Source organism: Blastomyces dermatitidis, assembly GCF_000003525.1.
Source record: "Blastomyces dermatitidis ER-3 genomic scaffold supercont1.5, whole genome shotgun sequence".
NCBI lineage: Eukaryota > Fungi > Ascomycota > Eurotiomycetes > Onygenales > Ajellomycetaceae > Blastomyces > Blastomyces dermatitidis.
Window position 1 is genome coordinate 2,747,732 of NW_025544778.1, and position 18,801 is coordinate 2,766,532.

Sequence of the window (18,801 nt, forward strand, 5' to 3'; positions counted from 1 at the left end):
TTATATAATTCTACTATTAATGATTTTATCAGTGATTCTGTTAACAACTTCTTTTTCAGAGTATTTTATACATATTGATAGAGATCTGTATCAGATTCATGATTTTATAAATATCATCTTTGTGAATTCTATCATTATTGAGAAATATTAAGCTTCTGTTTCAAGTGTCTAGTAAGATGCTTTATTCAGATAGTCAGACAAGTTCTAACATAAGATTATAATTGAGATTATTAACTTTGTATATATAAACATCTTTATATTAATATTCTTTAACATCTATAGTCAACTTCATCATGTAATGAGTATAAATGTCTTTTGAGTCATCAAATTCTGTGAGAACTTAGAATTTTGATAAGAGAATACACTGAAGATTGTAATATTTTATAACTGAAGATTTAATTATTGTATAATAACATAGACTGCTGTCTATCATGACTTTCATATTATATATATTATTGTTCATAGTAGATACAAGAATTGCATTCATTGTTATTTTTTCTTCAAATTATTATTATCTAATCTCTTTAAGCTTCTATTTATGAATTTAAACAGAAGTTAATCTTTTCCCTGTTTCATTGAGATATTCTTATAGTTATTCTCTGAATCTTTCTCTACTATAATGTGATTGATACAGACAGATGCTGATTCATTCTTTGAGTGAGAAGATACTAATCTTTCTCTTAAGTGAGAAGATACTGATCTTTCTCTTAAGTGAGAAAATATATAGATTAATTAGCAGTGAAAAGTAATATGTTCTGATTGATTATAATTGATGTATACTTCATGTTAATATTAATTAGTGACTTCTTCAGAAGTGATTTCAGAAACTCAGAAGCCTGTTCAGATAGTGAAAACTCTTACTTATATATAGATATTTAAATCTACTCAGTTTATAATATCTGCATTATTATTGTTATTCTTCAGTGTAGATGTATAAGTAATGTAACATCTTCTATTACTGTTCTGTATACTCCTGAACTTGATAAGATGATTATTCAATGTTCTGAGTTATATGCAGAAGTCTTTATAAGTCAGGTCTTTGTTTACACTTATAAGAGTATATAAGAGTTTGAAAGTCAATGTCTTCTTGAGTATGTTAATCTTCATTTGATTCTCTCAAGATTGATCACCTACTTCTAAGATCTGAGTGTCAAAGTCAGGAATAAATGTTGTGAGAGAAGTGTTTCTCTGTCAGATACTCTGTAACTAATCTAATACTTTCTATTATATAACAGTGTCTTGAAACAGAATATCAAGATATTTGATGATATTATCAGACATTTGCAATGCTGATTCACATGCTTTTATTTATAAATGAAACTTCTGTTTCATACAATTCTTCAATTATTCATTAATATATTAATCTTGATTAATTAATAAACTGATGACATCTTTATCTATACTCAGTTTCATGAGTATTTTCATTCTTCATGATGAGTAGAGTGTGAGATTAATAGTATTAAAATATACAGAAGTATCTAAGTGTTCTTTCAGTACTTTTATATTTAATTCTATAGATGCTGAAGTTGCATGAGTTCTCTATTGAATTAATTATTGAATTTTCTCATATTAGAGTTGTTGAGTTGTATGTATATTAGCTATCTATTACTGTTGTAATTTTAACATTGCTTAAAGCCACTGTAATATTACTTCTATATTCATGTTCAAGAGTTCTCTCATATTATTATTAGATATGATTATATCATTTATCAGATATGTAATATTTGTGAAATTTAAAGAAGTGTAATTATATAAATATCTCATATATCTGAGATGTCAGAACTCTCAGATCTTTCACTGACATTCTCTTTATAAGATCTTGTTCTCTTATAAGATCTTATTACAGAGTCAGAGCAACTGATGAGTAAGCTTCTATCTAAGAACTCAGTATCTACTTTAACTGATTATTTCTCTTTCTTATATGTTGTTACACATTCAGATATCTTCTCAATGAATAATCATTTCTAATGAGAAGATAATGAATGTTTTTTAAGTATAAGAGATCTACACTGAATGAATCAGTATAATATTTATAGATCTTATATAATAAAGTGAAAGACATTAAAGAAGAAAAAGAAAGAGAAAGTGCGAGAATCAGTGATCAAAGTGAATATTTATACACATATATAGTGATATACACAGTGAAGCTTCAGAGTGAAAGAATTTATACACATTTATAGTAGCTGAGAATTGATGATTGAGAATCAGTGATTAAGAATGAAGTGATAGAAATCTGTAATCTGTAAAGTGTAATAAAATAGTCTATATAATTGATCAGACGCAGCTTATTACACTTATATTATAGAAGTCTGATTATTCATTCTTTATTAAGATATACTTAATTGCAGTATTTTTTATTATAATTGACTTACTTATTTCTATACAATGAGAATATTATATGCTTTCTTCACTGTATCTGATTATAAAATTAAGTATTTTCATTCTACTCTTAACTTAGATATAAGATTGTAAATAAAGATCTGTAAATAGAAAGATATTAAAAGCTCTTCATTTAATATAAGATAGTATAAGCTGAAGTGTATAAAGTATAATATAAGATTACTTACTTATCTACACTCAGTAAAGTATTTATAACACTTATCTTATATATTCACTTTCTCAAAGTTATGTAAGATTTATTTGAAAAACTCATTTTATATTTATAAGAATGAATATTATTCTGAGTCTGTAAGATTTATCTTTTTATCAGTTATTTATAATAACTTCACTTTTCTGTATAGAAATATAGCAAATCTTAAAACTTATTAAAAATCTGTTAACTGTCTATCTATAAGTTTATATTTAATTTAATAATATAATTATATCTGACTTAGTCAGCTGATTACAGCATTATTTTTTCAGTTATTATTAAAGCTTAATAGTTTCAGAAGATCTCTCAGCTTAATATATTTCATATTTAAATTTTCATTCTGCACAGTGATCTCTGATAATGTGTATACTTTTAAAGAGATTATAAATAATTATAGTAAAATCTTCAGATTTAGTATAATTTTTTATCTGTATAAATATTTAATCTTCTGCTGTAGATCTACAACCTGATTTTCTTTATTCTTATTAATAATGATAATTAGATTACTGAAGCTCTTTATAGTGAATACTTGATCTGCAGTGAATATTAATTGTTATTTAACTTTCATCTCAGTTTGTTACTGTGTACACAAGATCTCAATCTCTTTTAGAATTCTTATATATATATAGAGCTTCAATTTCAGTTCAGCAGTCTTAGTTATTTTTCTTACTACTTTAAGTAAACTCTCTAAGAGATTCTACATATCTTCTAATTCAGATAGCAGAGAAGAGTGTTATTTATATCAGATTGAAGACAGAGACAGCAGTGTTAATAAGTTACAGATCAGATATCAAGCAACCGCTCCACCACGAACTCGCTCGATTTTTCGAATAAGAACCCGCCGATAGATCCATCGAAAAGCCCTCGATCATACGAGCATTTTGACCCCATCGCCGACCGCATACCCCGTGTGGTGGTGGAGTTATCCAGCCAAACGTGAACCAGACATCGTTCGGAACTCCTGCGTGGGATTATCCCCCATTCTCCCCTACCACACCACAACCCCGGGCCAAATTGCCATACAAATTGTAAGGTGAAGAGACCTAGCCATATGCACCAATCTTCTCGATTTTGGAAGATTCCCGATCTGTAGTTGTGGAGATATCTGAGGAGCGACCTCCGCGAAAACCCTGTCCATCTTTGATGTTCCAAAACACCAACACCAAGTCTCACCCTCGTACCGCCCTTCCCAATCTGGCCCATCCCCGGCAGAAAAATACAAAAAGATACCTCGGCGATAATATCAAGCACATAATCAACAGCCACTTCTGAAGTGCAACCTCCGTGGTCTGTCTTCAGCGTATTGTATCTAGACATCAACGCCAAGTCTCACCCTTGTACCACCCCTCTCAACCTGGCCCATCCCCGACAGAAAAGTACAAAAAGATACCTCAGCAACTGTACTCGATACATAATTGGCAGACACAACAACTATAAAATCAGTATACTCCAAGGTCTGACTGAGCCTTTGATCCCTGCACAGTGAGATATATTAAATCTAGTTTTAATACCTTAATATTCAATAGATTCTGCAAGGGATTGAGAACAGCAACACTAGATTTCTATTGAATTTGAGAATTAACTCTATATTGATATAATCATTGACAAAGTCTTCTATTTTGAGATATAAATAACCAGTTCCTCTACATCCTGCTGGCAATATTTACATTATTATATAGAAACAGACTTATATTCTCTATAATATCAAGACTCTGAAGAGGGAAAGTCTTGGTAGAGAGTATACAGTAGTGTATATCTTAGCAGTTTCTATCTCATTCTTCTGCAGCAGTTAATGCAATAAAAAAAAAAGATCTTAGAAATAGTTTTTTACTGTGGTTCGGAAGAACGTACGACCGTCGGATAATAACGCGGCCGCTTCCAAACTACTAGCGTACGAATGTAAAGGGGGCCCTAGCGGCCACTAATTAATTTAGCGTACAAGATTCAATATATAAGAAGCCGGCGTACGCCTGTAATTGTACACTGACTTAAGCAACCTTTGAATCACATCTGATAGTATGTCTAAAAACTGGTGAGAAGCACAGGCTTCTCCAGAGCATGATAATTTCATCTACAAAGTGATTCATAGTTATCATGTCAGTGTGGTTCTAGAATATCTCAAAAGATAGTATATGAAGAGCAGTGAGTAGAAGAGTATCTGATTGATGCTGCTTCACTTATTAAGGGAAAACTTCACACTCAGGTGAATGCCACATATGAGATGTGAACAGATGAGATGTGAGAAAGAGAATGAGAGCAGTGAACCAGATTCAAAGAAGTCTGCTCTCTACTCAAAAGAAGAATAAAAGAGAGAAGTGATCATCATCAGAGTCATACAATGATAACAGAAATCATATAATGATATAGTAATACAGTGATATAGTGATATAATAATAGATATCATACAATCAATGAAAAACCACTGAAATGAATATCTTCTCTAGCTGATATAAATAACACTCTTCTCTGCTACCTGAACTAGAAGATATGCAGAATCTCTCAGAGAGATTACTTAAAACAGTAAGAAAAGCAGTTAAGACAGCTGAACTGAAATCAAAGCTTTATACATATATAAGAATTCTAAACAAGATTGAGGTCTTGCATACACAGTGACAGACTGAGACAGAAGTCAAATAATAATTAGTATTCACTGCAGACTAAGTATTCACTATAAAGAGCTTCACTGATGCAATTATCATCATCAATAAGAATAGAGAAAACCAGATCTTAGATCTGCAGCAGAAGATTGAATGTTTACACAGATAGATAACTATACTGAATCTGAAGATCTTATTATAATTGTTCACAATCTCTTCAGAAGTGTACACATCATCAGAGATCACTGTGCAGAATGAGAATTCAAGTATAAGATACATCAAGCTAAGAGATCTGCTGAAGTTACTAAGCTTCAATGATGACTGAAAAAATGATGCTGCAATCAGCTGACTAAGTCAGATACAATTATATTATCAGATTGAATATGAACTCACAGACAGACAGTTAACAGAATTTTAACAAGTTTTAAGATCTGTCATATTTCTATACAGAAAAGTAAAGTCATTATAAATAACTGATAAAAAGATGAATCTCACAGACTCAGAGTAATATTCATTTTCATAAACATAAAATGAGTTTTTCAAATGAATCTTGTACAACTTTGAGAAAGTGAATATATAAAACAAGTGTTATAAACACTTCATAGAGTGTAGATAAGTAGATAATCTTATATTATACTTCACACACTTCAGCTTATACTATCTCATATTGAATGAAGAGCTTTCAACATCTTTCTGTTTATAGATCTTTATTCATGATCTTATATCTGAGTTGAAAGTGAAATGAAAATGCTTAATCTCACAGTCAGATATAGTGAAGAAAGCATATAATATTCTCATTGTACAGAAACAAGTAAGTCAATTATAATAGAAAATACTGTAATTGAGTATATCTCAGCAGAGAACAGATAATCAGACTTCTATGATATAAGTCACACACTTAGATGTGATGAATCTAGATTTGAATGTCATCACTAAAGCACTGAATTCTCTGAAAAAGAAATTCTCTGAGTGAAAATCTTGATATTATAAGTATTAAGCTTGCTTCAACTGCAGATGTCAAAATCATGATGCAAAAAATTACACTCAGTGTATGCAGTCAAGAGAAGCAAGAGAGTCAAAAAACTAGCAGAATCAGTGAGCTCAGAGACACTTGCAGTTGCTGATATTCTATGAAAAGTCTTCAAAGTGAAAGAGATGCCTGTGTTAGATAACTCTCTGAATTCTATAAATATAAAGAAGAAGCAGACTTCTGAATAAGATGCAGATAAGAATAATAAAGTGAACACTTATCTTAATATCTTAAGATCTGAAATGTTAATGTATAGAGAGCACTTGAGTAAGAATTGAGAGATAGCTGCAAAAGTGTTAACAGATATAGAAGCTTCTATATAATATATTGATAATTATATAATCTGAAGATTGAAAGAAGTCTACTGAGTGAAGAATCTCTGATGCATAAGATTATCTGATAACTGATATTTGATATCATCTGTAAAAGTAAGAGTTTCCTTGCACTTCAGAGAATGATCTTGCTATATTTAAGTGCAAGAGCTGCAGAATGTGAAATACAATCTTATTCTCAGACTTAATTGATTTCAAAGATTCAATCTGCAGATTCAATGATGTATATATCATATACAGTTGAGTGATAGAAAGAAAATAATTCATATGATTCTATCAACTGATATGAGAAGAACATTTCATATCTCTGATATAGAAGAATTAAATCTGCTTACACATTAATAAGTAAAGAGAACAATTTATAAGATCTCATCTGAAAGCATTCTGTATGTCATACAAGACCTGAAAGTGAAGAAAATCAAGATAAAGAATATGTGAGAGAATAAGCATATGAAGAAGCTTCTGAAGAAGTATGAGAAGGTCTTCTGAACAGATCTTTCACTGAAATTGCTGCTGAAATGAGGATTTGTATATGAGATTGACACAGGGGATGCAAAACCAGTCAATCAGAATGCATATTCTCTGTCACAAATACATCTTGAAGAACAGAAGTGTCAGATCACAGACCTTCTAGAATATAATCTCATACAATTCTCATCAAGCACATGAGACTTTTCAGTTCTATTCATGAAAAAGGCGGGTGAAGAGTGATGAATGTGTATTAATTATCAAGCACTTAACAAGCTTACAATCAAGAATGAATATTCACTGTCATGAATTCAACAACAGTTGAATACAGTTGAAAATACCTGATATCTATTGAAGATTAATCTTCTCTCAGAATACTGACAGATTCATGTAAATGAACTGTCAGTCTCATGAACCACATTTAATATACAATGAGAGAAGTTTAAATTTCTGATAATATCATTCAGTCTGATAAATGCACCTGTCATCTTTCAAACAATGATGAATATAATTCTTTATAAACAGAATGAAATCTCATGTCTTATATATCTCAATAACATTCTAGTCTTTTTAAACTCATATAACAAACATCTGAAGTATCTTGATAAAGTGCTTATAACTCTGACAGAGTATAAGCTCTATATTAAATTAATCAAGTGTATGTTTGAAACAGAAGAGTTGAAGTTCATAGAACATGTAATGAGTGATGACTGTATACATCTCATCTCAGAGAAATTGAATATCATAGCAAATTGATCACAGCTGAGAAACATATATCATGTATAATAGTTTCTTGAGTTGGTCTCATATTACTGCAGATTCATTAAGGATTTTATACAAATATCTGTATCACTCTCAGATCTCTTAAGAGAAACAGATGCAAATCTGTGAAAGAAGAAGTTTTGTTCAATTATCTGAAATATCACATATGAAGAGGCTTTTCTCACACTGAGAGAATGTATAACAACATTCTCAGTGCTTATTCAATCAGATCATAATAAACCTTTCTACATTGAGATGAACACATTTAAATGAGCTATCAGAGACACTCTTCTACAGATGAGTAAGAACAGCAAGCTGCATCTGATGATATATGATGATAGAAAACTATCAGATGCTGAGCTCAATTACTCAGTGTATGAAAAGAAATTGCTAGTAATTAAGCACATGCTGATGTTATAAGATAGATATATCAATAATAAGCATACAATAATAGTGATCACAGATCATAAAAGTCTTATCTATCTATAATTAATAATAAAATCTTTCAAATACTTAGCACATTGAATCTCAGAGTTTCAAGTGTACAATTTTCATATTAAATACTGAAAGAGATCAGACACAGTGATATCTGATACAATCAGTCACAGACCTGATTTCATGAGTAAGAGTTCTATGAATCAGATATAAGAGATATTCATATTAAACACACTGAGAGAATGCAAGGAATCAGAATGAGTGAATATCATAATCTCTCACTTGAAGAATGATAAGATGTCAGATGATAAGCATCTTGTGAAAGTAGTAGAAGAGATGCTTCTGAACTTCAAGCTGAAAAAATTGAAAAATAATGTTGTGCTTTATCACAATCTAGAATACACAGAAGCTCTCTATCTAGAACCTTCATTTAGACATGACTTAATGACTTATATGTACAAGGAATTCAGTCACTTAGAAAGCCCTGAACTCATAAGCATACTCAAATCAAGAGCATACTGATCAAGCATGGCTGAGAACATTCAGATATACACTCATAAGTGTCTGAATTGTCAGGTCATGAAAGAATCTAAGAAAGAGTTAGAATGCAAGAAAGTGTAATATCAGATAAAGTGTACAATACAACTGTTTAAATGATGAGAGATGAATCTCATAGACATATTATCATGAATATTAAATGAAAATCAATGAATAATCACTGCTATTAATTACACTACTGACTGGCCAGTTGCAAAAGCAGTTTCAGAGGTAATAGAGAAGATGATGATAAAGTTTCTACATGATAAGATCTATGTTAACTATGAAATGTCATGTGAGATTCTAACTGATAACAGTGTGAATCTTGTAAAAGAAGTAGTGAGACATTTTATGAGTCAGTTACAGATAAGATATTGTAGAACAATGTCATATTATCTGCAGATGAATGAGAAGATGAAACACTTGAATGAAATCTTGAGCAACATGCTGATGAAATATCTAGTGAATAAGTCTATGAGACTATGAGATGAATATCTCAGACAGGCACTACTGATCATGCAGATTCAACAGCATGCAGTCTTCAAGCATTCATCATTCTACCTGTTGTATGAATTGCATCTGTGCATCTCAGAGAATGCTTCAGAAAAGATGAGAGAGAAAGCAGTTACAGATGCAGCAGAAACAGCAGTTGCAGACATAGCAGAAATAGCAGTTACAAATACAGCAGTAGCAGTTGCAGACACAACAGTTGTAAATATGAAATCAAGATTGAAAGAGATCAGTCATGCACATGTAAAAGCTAATGAGTTACTTCTGAACTGAGCAATTCAATTGAAAAGAATACAAGACTCACTTGTTAAGAAATTGAGTCTCAAGATGAGAATATAAGTTCTCATACACAATGAGAGTTCTGAGAAGTTTCAACCTAGATGATTTGAGTCATATAAAATACTCAAATCACATTCTCTAGAAATGTACACATTAAAAGAATCAGAGAGATGAATCTTACACAACTTAATCAATGATTCACAACTTATAAAAGCAAAGATGCAAGACCTGAGTGAATTATGATTATTCACAGCACTATTATCAGTGTTGAAAAAGAAGAGACTTACAATTGAAAAGTCTTATAAAGTAAGAGAAATCATAGACACTTACAAATCAGATGATCTCACTTATTTCAACCTTTTCATAATTATAAGAAAAGAATGAGAAGAAATGAAGAAATCAGATAAACATCACACTTCAATAAGTGATGAGACTGTAGCTGATCATATGATAACACATCACAGACAGCAGATGCAACACAGTAAAGAGTGATCTCAAAGTAACAGACTTGCATGTGAGTCAGATTGCAGAAGAAAAAGAAATTCAGAGTTGAATTTGACTGTTTATATCAGTTTAATTATAAAGATCACAGAGAATGAACTATCTGAAACATTTATAAATATGTGAAATCAAGTCATCTCAACCTCTGAGAACACTCAGAGATTGAATAAGATTAGTTTCAATGAGCTGTTCACTGTAGTGATCTGAGTGAGCAAAGAGAGACAGTATAATGTATAAGACAGAATCACAAAAATGAAAGCTGCTGAACCTAGTCACTGAATGCTGTACTATATAGAGATCATGTAAGAGTAGTGACTAGCAGATAAAGAAAAAGTATAAGAAAAGAAAAGAAATAATGAATTGATCATTAACTGTAAGAGTCAGTTATAAAAAGACAAATGTTATTATACACATCTCATCTATTTTCATATGTCACATGTTTAATCTATTTTCAATACCATGTCACCTGAAAAACATTAAAAACAAAGAAAATCTCAAAACTTGAGATCTGCAAGAAATTCAAGAGCTGTAAGTCACTCTTATAATAATGTCATGCACATCTCTGATTCCTCTACTGCTCTGCATACAACATTAATGTCATTTATCACAAGATTGACTGAAATACCAATATAGAAATGCATACATGTACATGTAGAGAAATTAAAGAAGAGCATGAAATCTGCAGAATCAGAAGTCAAGAAAGAGGGAACAGAGATAAAAGAAATGAAAGAGAGAGACATAGAACTGAACAAATAATAAGAGTCACTCAGAACTGAACACTTATAACTCAGTGTGTGCACAGCCTTCTCTGCAGAAGAGAGAGAGAAAGTGATAGAAGAAGCTTGAGAGTGAGAGAGAGTAGTCTTAGCAGTATTATCATCTTTGAGTAGAATGATCTCTGATGCTGAAGCAACTAAGAATCATTATTAGTATATGAAAATTACAAACTCAGAGATGAGAACAGTTATCAAATAAACATCTGCTGACCTTAGAGTTGTACACACAATTACAACACACATGAGGCTTCTCAGAAAGAGAGAGAGAAACACAGAGAAATACAGAAAGCAGAACACAGTGTGCAAACAGCTCATTCTCATGACAACATTTCAGACAAGATGTATGAGCCTCACATCTGTGAGTGTAAAAGAGAATGATATCTGTATTTCTATTTCTAAAAACACAGATATTCTTCATCTGCATCACAAAGTCAGATGATAAACATTAGAGAATAGGCTGATACAGGTCAATCATGCTGAAGATATTCATTAGAGCAGATGTATCTGCAATATTGAATTTAATAGTTATGAAAAGTTCCTTAATATCTGTGAATATCATAACTTCATGCATAATAAAACTCATAATGATTTTTTCTAAGAATAGAAAAATCAGTGTTAGAAAGAAAAGATAAAAAGAAAAAGACTTACAATCTCAACACTGTTGAGAGAAGAAGTGATTCTCTGAAATGAACAGACAATTATCTCATCATGAATATTTAAAATGAATGTAATAATCAGTGTCTGTGATCAAGCTTCAGATAGTCATGTCATACATCATCTTTGAACAATAGATTGTTCTAGAGGTTGATAAGAAGGGTGGAAGTGTATACACTGAGAAACATGATTCATTAAGCCTATATAACATCTCCTTGAAACAGGAAGAGCTGATAACAAAAGCAGAGATGGTAAAACAAGAGGGAGCAGAAGTAGCAGAAGTGAGGGTCACAGGAACAGAAGTAGCAGAAGCAGGAGAATCAGACACAGAAACAGATGTAGAAGATTGAGAGAAAGTGGCAGAGAAAGAAACAGAAGAAACAGAGAGAGACGCAGGAGATCTGATCACATATGACACAGACAATTTCTTCATTATCATATTCTTCAAGTTCTTGATCAATGATTTCACATCAGGTTCACTATCATTGATGAACATGAATCTGTCAACATGTGAAGATTCTATGTGAATAAAAACAAACATATCAGCATCTGCGTTCACACAAAATTGTGCCAGAAAACACAATCAGAAACCCACTGAAGGAAACAGTCAGAAGTGTATGAGAAGATGAAGAAGATATATCATTTATAATAGTACATTCTGACAATCATTAGAAGATAAACAAGTCCTGATCACATATATTTCACAATGCATTACACTTACTGCTAACAAACTGCCTGATATGAGCACTACAATGACACTTGTTGTGAGAACAGAGAGCTATTACCAGAAATGCATACAAAGTGATAGATAAACAGATGGAAAGAGTTGAACAGAAGAAGGAATAGAAATCTTGAATAAGATGATAATATTTGATGATAACAATGATGAAGATGATGATTGAAGAATGAGAAAAGTTAGTGAATGAGTGATGTAATATAGTGAAAGTTTCTTTGTGAGGACATACACAGAACACTAGCCAAATCAGAAATAGATCACATGATTGTGAAATGCTAGTGATGAGCTAATTCACATGAAGCTAGAACATACAACATAGTCACATGAATGTGACTGAATCTGATGAAGAAGAATATAGTTCAGAAGAATGTATAATCATCAGATAATAATGCAGCTGCTTTCAAACTACTAGTGTATGAATGTAAAGAGAGCTCTAGCGGCCACTAATTAATTTAGCGTACGAGATTCAATATATAAGAAGCCGGCGTACGTCTGTAATCATACGCTGGCTTAAGCAACCTTTGAATCACATTACTTCTGTTGAAAAAGTAAGGTGTTTTTCTCTGGGTTTTACACAATATTCTTACAAAGAATTAAAAACAGAGTTGTTTTCTGTCATAATTTCATATTCTTTTAAGTAAGAATTACTTTTTCAGTGGCTGAAGAGCTTTCATTAATACTTAATTCTCTTTTACACTCTTTATTGACTGATTTGAGTTGCACACTTGTTGTGTGAGGAGAATTGAATGATTTAGAATAAAATTGAATAGTTTTAATCAATTTCTCTGCAAAAAATTGACTTATTTTTTGTCAGTTTTTCTCTCAAAAACTGTCATATTATCTGATTTATTATCAATTGATATCATACTTTTCCTCACTTTATCTCAAGAAAGAGTTTGTAAAGATTTTATTGATTTATCTTAAAAATCACTTTTAGTTTATTAGATTCTCTTCAAAAATCTAACCTAGTTACTGAACTAGTGTGAAAAAAATCAGGTGTTTTATACACAAAAGTCTTTCATTTTTCTTTTGAAACAGTCTGACTAACTTTTCAATTGAAAATAGACTAATAAATCTCTCAACTGAAACAGTCTGACTAACTTTTCATTTGAAAATAGATTAATAAACCTCTCAATTGAAACAGTCTGACCAACTTTTCATTTGAAAATATACTGATAAATCTCTCAATTGAAACAGTCTGACCAACTTTTCATTCAGTGAGTAAAATGAGTTCAAGAGTACACTCAGTTGATGTGGAAAAAGATGTTTTCTCAGATGTCATTTCTGAGATTGAAATTCTAAAGAGAAGAAAGAAGGAAGAAATAGAGAAACAACAAGTTCTTGAAATACAGAAACTGGAAAAAGTAAGCAAAATTCTTGGAAAACAGTGTCTGAGTGAGGAGAATGAAGAAGTTCTGTTAATTCTTCATACTCAGGCTAGACAACTTCAAGAAGTGATCAAGTTCAAACTTGAAATTTCAAACACAATTCAAAAAACATTGAAATCTTTCAGTACAGTCACTGACTCTTTTTCATCTTCTACTTCTTCATCTTCTTCTTCAAATCAGAAGAAAACATATGCTTAAGTAGCAGAATCTGCTGTCTCCAAACCTGCTAGTTCAAAATCTGCTCAAAATTCTGAGAAAACTGAGAAGAATATTTCTCAGACCTCTGTTCATAGAAAGGAAAAAAAAGAAATGTAAAAAGAGAAGAACTTTCAAATCTTCAGAAATAGAAGACTTATTCTCAAAGTCTCAAATCAGGAGAGCTTGCAAAAAAACAAGCTAAACTCAAATCTTATTTTCAGAATTAGAAATGAAATTAATCAGCAGTTCTTTTCTCAGTTAATGACTGATATTGAAGTTCAAAAACCAGTCATAGCTTCAATTGAGCCATCTTTCTTTGAAAACTCTATTATTTTGACTACAATGCCTGAATTCAGTGCAGAATTCCTCATTCAGAATGAGAATCTCTGGAAATCAGCAATAGAATCTCTACTGAATACAACAATTCTATCTGAAAGAGATGAAAATTAAGACAAATTCATTCTTCATGATATTTCAGTTGAAATTTTTGACTGTGAGAAAGGAATGCTGCTTCTCAAAAATGAATTAGAAGAATACAACTCTATTCAACTGAGAAAAGAGCCTGTATAACTTAATTCAATTGAGTTCAGACAGAGCAGAAGAAATGCCTCTGTTCTAGTGTATATAAAGACACTTAAATAATCAAGAATCTCTGAAGTAAGAGTAGCAGGTTTGAAAATGAGAGTTCATGAATATAAAGATTCAAGAATGAATCTCAAAGCTCAAACACAGTGTTCAAACTGTCAAAGATATGAACACTTTGCAATCTCTTGTTTCAGAGACTCAAAATGCGCATTCTGTGCTAGAGATCACAAAACTAGTGAGCATAAATGTGAAACATGCTTAAAAAGAGATGAAATATGTCAACATACTCTGCTTAAGTGCTTCAATTGCAAAGAAAAACATGCATCTAGCTCAAAAGAATGTGTATTTACTTCAAGAACTCAGAAGAACTGAAGAAAAGATGAAGCTCAAAGTGAATCTAAAACTGAAGAGAAAAGTCAAGCTAGTAAATTCACAACTGCAAGCTCAAAAAGAAGAAACTCTCAACTATCTAGGTCTTCAAACTCCAATTCTTCAGCTAAATGTAAACAGAATTTGAATTCTCAAACATCTGTTAAGATTAGAGAATTGAGAAATGACTCTGATAATAAACTAGATAGAATGCAAGCAGTTAAGATTCCTGCTTTTCAAAATAGTTATAATCTACTATCTGATGATAGTGATTAGATTCTACTATATCTTCACTCTCTTTTAGTATGAATGTACAACAAAAACAACAAAAAAAGTTTAAAAACTCTTCAAAAATCACATTTATTCAAAACAATGTGAATAGAAACTCAAATTGCATTTATTCTTGTCTTCAGATTGCATTTGAATAAAAAGTTGACTTTGTACTTCTTCAAGAACCAAACTTTGATACTGAGCAAAAGTACATTATTTCTCATTTAAGCTATTACTGCTTTCTTTCTGAAAAATCTGAGATAAAATCAAGAGTAGCAATCTATGAGAGAAAAAGATCAAGATATTAATTTAATCTGAGATTTGATATCATATCTGACTCTGACATTCTAGTGGGTGACATTATAGATAAAGATAATGAGTTTGATACTATTCAACTTATAAATATCTATAATGAAAAATCATTGAAAGAAAACAACAATACCTGAATAATTGATAGAGAACTTTTGAATATAACTCTCTTAAAAAACTCTATAATTGCAGGAGACTTCAATGCACATCATTCCTGATGAAACTCAGAGTGCACAAGAGCAGTAAGAGCAGATAAACTGGTTGAATGAACTTTTGAGCATTCAATAGATTTAGTTAACAAGTCTGATCAACAAACATTCTTTAGAAAAGACATGAAACAGAAATCTATTATAGATCTAACTTTCATGTCACAAAATCTAATTGAAAAAAGACTTATAAACTGATTTATTGATTCAAATGAAACCTCAGAATCAGATCATGAGATCATTCAATTTGATATTGAACTGAGTGAAAAACAAAGAAGTGAAAATCCTCTTCTCTCTAATCAGTATAACTTTGATAAAGCTGATTGAAAAGCAGTTGAAGAAAGAGTAAAACAGCTGAAATCTGAAAGACAGAGTGAGCTCTATTGAAATCAAAGTCAAGATATATCAAATGAAATGCTTGAGAATAGAGCAAAGCTGATTACATCTATTCTTCTAACAAGTATTGAAGAAAATATTTCAAAGAAAAAGTCTTCTGAGTATTTCAAACCTTGATGAAATGAGAATATCACTTCTAAAAGAAAGCAATTAGTCACTGCTAAGAGAGATTGAAAGAATCACTTAATATCTGATGAAGAGTTCAAAGCTATTCAAAATGAATATTTTTCAGATATTAAAAAAGTCAAAACAGATTGCTGGAACAAATTTCTTGAAGAAGCATAAGAAAAAGAAGTTTTCAAAGCCTTTAACTATACTAAAACAAGAAGTGTAGCAAAGCTTCCAATCTTAGAATATGAATTTCAGAATGAATTATATACAGCAAATTCTTTTGAGAAAAAATATCAAGCTTTTATGAGAATTCTCTTTCAAAACTCATCACATTTAGAAGAGGAGAATATGTCATTTCATGAATATATTGATGAAAATAACTGGGAATGACCTGAGCTTATATATGATGAACTAGAGTCAGTAATATTCTCAAGTTCAATTAAAACTGCTGCAGGGCCTGATTCAATTAATCACTCAATTATTCAAAACATATATTCCTACTTGAAGAATGAATATTTTGAGCTCTTTTTCAATCTCTTAAAAAATGGTTATCATTCTGAATGCTGGAGAGAAGCTACTGAAGTAATCCTTGCAAAACCTAATAGAAAGACTTCAATTTCTAAGTCATATAGAGTAATATCTCTGTTGAACTGTTTGAGAAAAATTCTAGAAAAGATAATAGCTACTAGATTATCTTTTATAAGCTCTATTAGTGATTCTCTTCTATTTAATGAATAAATAAGAGATAGAAAACAATGTTCTGCAATTGATACTGTTCTCTCAGTTATTCATGATGTTCAAGTAGCAAAGCATGAAGACCTGGTCTCAACTGCAGTTTTTATTGATATAAAAGATACATTTGATCATGTGTCAAAGTCTAAGATGATTCAAACTTTGAAGATGTTAAAACTGCCACTTTCTCTAATAAAATGAGTTAATTGTTTCATATCTAAAAGAATTATACAACTATTCTTTGATGGAAGAAAACAAGATAAAACTGAGATAAAAATAGAAGTATCACAAGAATCTCCAATCTCACCTGTTTTATTTGCAATATACACTGCATATCTATTCAAGAATAGAGAGATGAAAATAGTAAGATCTTCAAGTTATATAGATGATGTTAATCTACTCTACAGTTCAAAGACAATCAAAGAGAATTTAGAAGTGATTGAGAAAGCAGCAAAGGAAATCTTTGTTAGAGCAGATATCAATCTAATTCAATTTAATATAAATAAAACTGAGCTAATTCACTTTTTTCCCAGGTTTAATGAGAAAGAACTAAGTCTAACTCTTTTGAATAAAGAGATTAAACCCGGTTTAAATGTCAAATTGCTAGGAGTATGATTAAACTCCAAGCTGAATTTTAAATATCATATTCAACAAAGAATCATCAAGGCAGAGAGACTACTGAATAGTATAATCAGACTATCAAATACTGAGAGAGGTCTATTCTTTCAGGCTATGAGACAGTTATACATAGTCTGTATTATCTCAGTAGCTGATTATGAAGTTCAAGTTTGATAGAACAATTAAGAAAACTTCACTGAACTCTTTCAAAGTCTATAAAACAGAGCTTTGAGAAGAATTCTGAGAGTATTCAAGTCATCTTCTATTAAAGCAATGGAAATTGAAGCTTCAATTTCATCTCCTGCTATTTGATTTGAAAAGGCCTGTATGAACTATGCTCTGAGAGTCATGAAGATGAGCTCAAATCATATAATCAGAGAAAGAGTCTCTTCTTCATTTCCATCAGTTAACTCAGGAAATGAACTGGATTGAAATAGATTTCTTGATTGAAATGAGAATAATACTTTAAAGAAAATGCCCTCTCAACTGTATAGACTATGTTCACTTATTAAGAATCAATTTTCTTCATTAAATGTTGAGAAAATTGATCATGAGAAGATATCTCTCTGAAGAGAAAAGCTGGAATCTCTCATAGACTTACAAATAAGTGAACTATCTAAAGAGAGAGAATATGAACAGTATTTGAAGAAGATCTCTACAATTAATATAAAAGACTCTATTCTGATCTACTCAGATGGCTCAAAAAATGAGAATTTGAATAGATTAGACACAGGCATTGCTTATACTGAAGATAATATTAATTTTATCTCAGATTTCTGAAATTTAGACTGTGAATCTGAAGTCTTTGATGCTGAACTATTTGCAATAGTGAAAGCTTTCAAACTCATTGAAATAAAATCTTATAAAAGAGGAAATAATTTGAAAGAGATATGAATATTCTCTAATAGTCAAGCTGCTTTAAAAAGACTTAGAAATAGTCAGATTTATAATAGTCAAATGAATCTTGAACTGATTTTAAACTCTGTTTTGAAAATTTAAAAGAGAAGAATATCAAAACTGATAATTCATCTGCATTAAGTTCCTGCTCATATAAATATTCATGACAATGAATTAACTGATTCAGCTGCAAAAAAGAGTTCAGAATTAAGCAGATCTATTTAAAAAACAGTGTTCTGATCTTTTATAAAGAGAAAGATAAAAGAATCTTGTTTAAATAAGTGAAATAAAAGCTGGCAGAAACAAAAGAAGAGTATACATTATTCAAGATTTGAGATAAAATCAAAGTGAAAATCTTGTTCAATTAAATGTAAAAAGAAAATATTCTCATCTATAATTCAGCTGAAACTAGAACATAATTATTTCAAATCTTAGCCAGTGTGGCTCAGTTGATAAGACTGGTAACCAAGGCCGCACACATTAGAAGTGCGTGGGTTCGAATCCCATCACTGGCA

General features: G+C 30.8%; 1 protein-coding gene and 1 pseudogene across 2 annotated transcripts; one reads left to right on the forward strand and one right to left on the reverse strand.

Annotated features, from left to right (window-relative positions):
* Nucleotides 1–3,373: 3,373 nt before the first annotated feature.
* BDCG_17087 (uncharacterized protein) lies at nucleotides 3,374–3,907 on the reverse strand (the record flags this gene model as incomplete). Its single annotated transcript, XM_045426246.1, has 1 exon — nucleotides 3,374–3,907. One exon carries the CDS (start codon nucleotides 3,905–3,907, stop codon nucleotides 3,374–3,376), a length of 534 nt encoding a protein of 177 aa, XP_045281168.1.
* A 14,813-nt stretch (nucleotides 3,908–18,720) lies between these two features.
* BDCG_17088 lies at nucleotides 18,721–18,801 on the forward strand (annotated as a pseudogene). Its single transcript has one exon. The product of its transcript is annotated as a tRNA-OTHER (tRNA).